Source organism: Condylura cristata, unplaced genomic scaffold (genome assembly GCF_000260355.1).
Source record: "Condylura cristata isolate star-nosed mole 26May11 unplaced genomic scaffold, ConCri1.0 scaffold00056, whole genome shotgun sequence".
Lineage (NCBI taxonomy): Eukaryota > Metazoa > Chordata > Mammalia > Eulipotyphla > Talpidae > Condylura > Condylura cristata.
In genome coordinates this window covers 1,377,667-1,380,301 of record NW_004567157.1, presented here as the reverse complement: position 1 = coordinate 1,380,301, position 2,635 = coordinate 1,377,667, and the positions used below count along the sequence as shown (strand labels likewise).

The following is a 2,635-nucleotide window of genomic DNA, read 5'->3' as shown; positions in this document are numbered from 1 at the left end:
ATCTTTGCTTTTGTATTAAACATAAACATTAATGGTGTTTAATGGTGTTTCCAATGATTCACCTGCATAGGCAGAATGGTAGCTGCGGACCTGGTCAGATCTTTGAATAGACTCAGAGGTGCGAGTACATGCATGCGTGTGTACACAAAAGTAAGAAAGTGCCAAGGCAGATGGTAAATAAGAGAACACTTATACATACATAGATCTATTACCTTAATCCTCAAGCCTTGGGAAGGGGTATGTATTATTCTCAGGACACAAATCTAACAGTCAATTGGGGTATTTCTAGGGTGCCCTTTGGGGACCTCAATGGGCATCGTCTCCTCAAGGGGACTTTACCTGTAGCCCAGGCCAGGGAGTCCCTTGGGAGGGAGCCTGGTTGCCACTAGGTCTGGGCTGCGGAGGGGGCATCCACCACCGCAGTGTCCTCAGCAGCTTCGCTCTTCTTGGCCACAGCAACAGAGGCAGGCGTTTCCTCAGGGTTCTTCATCTCCTCCTCTCCTCTCTCAGGATCCTGAGCCTGGACACCAGGCACCTGCTGTGGGCGGCGGCGATGGTCGCTGGAGCGGTGGGATCCATAGCGTCGAGGGAATCTCTGCTGCAGACCGCCAGCGTTGCATCCACTCTCCTGGTCCTGCGCCTCCAGCTCCTCAGAGATGCCAGTTGAAGATCTTGGACCAGGAGCGGTGCCTCGGCCCCTCGGGCGACTCATCAGATAGCTGGGGCCAGGCCCCCTCCTCGGTGCGTCCTCGGGCTTTGAGATGGGGCCAGACCTGGGCAGGTAGGCAGCCCGCTGCCCGTTGGTGGGAGCGAGGACCGAAGAGAGGCGAGTCGTGGCCTGAACCCTGGGGAACAGGGGGAAGCGCCGCAGCCTCTGGTCTTCTGGGCAGCTGGGCAGGAGGCGCCTTGGGCCCTGAGCAGCTGTGCAGCGTCTCACAAAGCTCTTGCTGCTGCCCTCTCCTTCACCAAGGTCGTCCTCAGAGCCCCTGGGGCCGCAGGGCTGCTGTGCTTGGCGATGGGTGTAGAAGCTCTGGCGGATGGAGGGGCGGTTGGCCGCATAGCGACTCCCCTCCACTGGGGCACCAGCCGGCCCGGTCACATTAGCGGCCTCGATGCCCCGCTCGCTCTGCACCACGTCAAACTCCACGGTCTCACCATCACCCACGCTGCGCTGGTACTTGTGAGGGTTGTTGCGGGTGATGGCCGTCTGGTGAACGAACACATCTTCGTGGGTATCGTGCCTGCTAATGAACCCGTACCCATTCTTCACGTTAAACCACTTGACGGTGCCTCTCACCTTCTTGGCGATGACCTTCTTGGGTACCTTCTTCTTCGCTCCCGCGGCTGGGGTGGTCTTGGGGGTTGAGTCCCCGCTGAGGTTGCCAGCAACTAGAGCCTGGGGAGGATCTCCGCCTCCCAGTGACACCAGGTGCCCCTGCGTGGCTTGCGGGGAGACTGAGACGGCCACCTCTGTGGGGTTAGCCTCTCCAGCTTCACTCATGAGGCTTTCCGTCTTTGCTCGCCAGTCTTCGGGAATCCGGGGGCAATATGGCCCTAAGCAGGATGGCGGCGAGCAGGGAGGGGCTTGGGGAGGGTCGGTTTGGAGGCAGGAGCCTCCTTCCGGGAGGGTTTCAGGTCAGAGCCAAGGGCTCTCTGGCTTGACTCTAAAGTCTCTTGGGCAGGCCTGGGGCGTCTCCTAGGGCAACAGGAGAAGAACCAAACAGCGGCTGCACTGGTGACGTCTCAGTGGGTGGGGGTGGGGGGCTGGTCCTAGAGGAGGCTCGAGCTACGGGGCGCGGCAGGCCAGCTTGGTGCTGAGCTCCTGGGAACAGCTGCCACGTCATAGCACCTCAGCTGCTCATGGAAAGGAGGCAGACTCAAACATGGAGGAAGTCGCCTTCTTGAACACCCTCTTACTTGCTTGAGTGCTTGGTTGGGGAGCTTCACAACCTTTTAAGGACTATCTCTGAACGCTCCATTACAAATCTCTGGTCCAGTTCCGACAAATCCCTCATGTGCCCTCTATGTGGGTGAGGCATTCTGTGTAATTTGAGACAAAGTGACAACCTAGTAAAATGAAGACCCAAACAAAGTATCCTGCTGGGTTTTGTTTGCTTGCTTTGTTTTGCTTGGTCTTGCTTTGATTTAGAGACAGAGAAAGCCTACTAGGGATAGAAAGCTAGTACTGGGCAGGTAGGTTTAGTTGAATGGCGATACTTTTTAAGTAGAATATTCTGAAAACCCGATTTAAACGCTGTGCACATGCCTACATAAAGCAAATGATCAGGTGAGGGAATTTACTCTTGTTTAACTGCAGACTTAAGCCACCACTGCCACACACTGTCCCCACCACTGCCACACACCGTCCCCTCATTTCCCCTCCCCTTACCTCTCCCCCCTACTCCTCCTCCTTTTCGAGTGGCTTATTATGACTCTGTGACCTCCAGCCTACATTAGGGTTCTGATTTAACTTTGTAGAAGCCCCGAGTATTCAGCAACACAGTGCTGATACTGTTCTAAAGTATAGGGAGCCCTCTCAAACACAAACTTTCTGAAGTGATGGCAGCACATGATGAAGTGGTAAATCGTAACTATTCAGAATGAGTGAATAAATGAGAACCGAGTTTGCATTTAT

The 2,635-nt window shown here is 55.3% G+C and overlaps 1 protein-coding gene across 1 annotated transcript; it reads right to left on the bottom strand.

Moving 5' to 3' along the window:
• Positions 1 to 385: 385 nt before the first annotated feature.
• LOC101636404 (Y-box-binding protein 3-like) lies at positions 386 to 1,501 on the bottom strand. The gene has a single exon (XM_012734440.1). The coding sequence runs from the start codon at positions 1,499 to 1,501 to the stop codon at positions 386 to 388; it is 1,116 nt and encodes a 371-aa protein (XP_012589894.1).
• Positions 1,502 to 2,635: the final 1,134 nt, after the last annotated feature.

Coding starts and splice junctions, on each gene's coding strand:
- LOC101636404 (XM_012734440.1), bottom strand. CDS start 1,501: ATGAGTGAAGCTGGAGAGGCTAACCCCACAGAGGTGGCCGTCTCAGTC.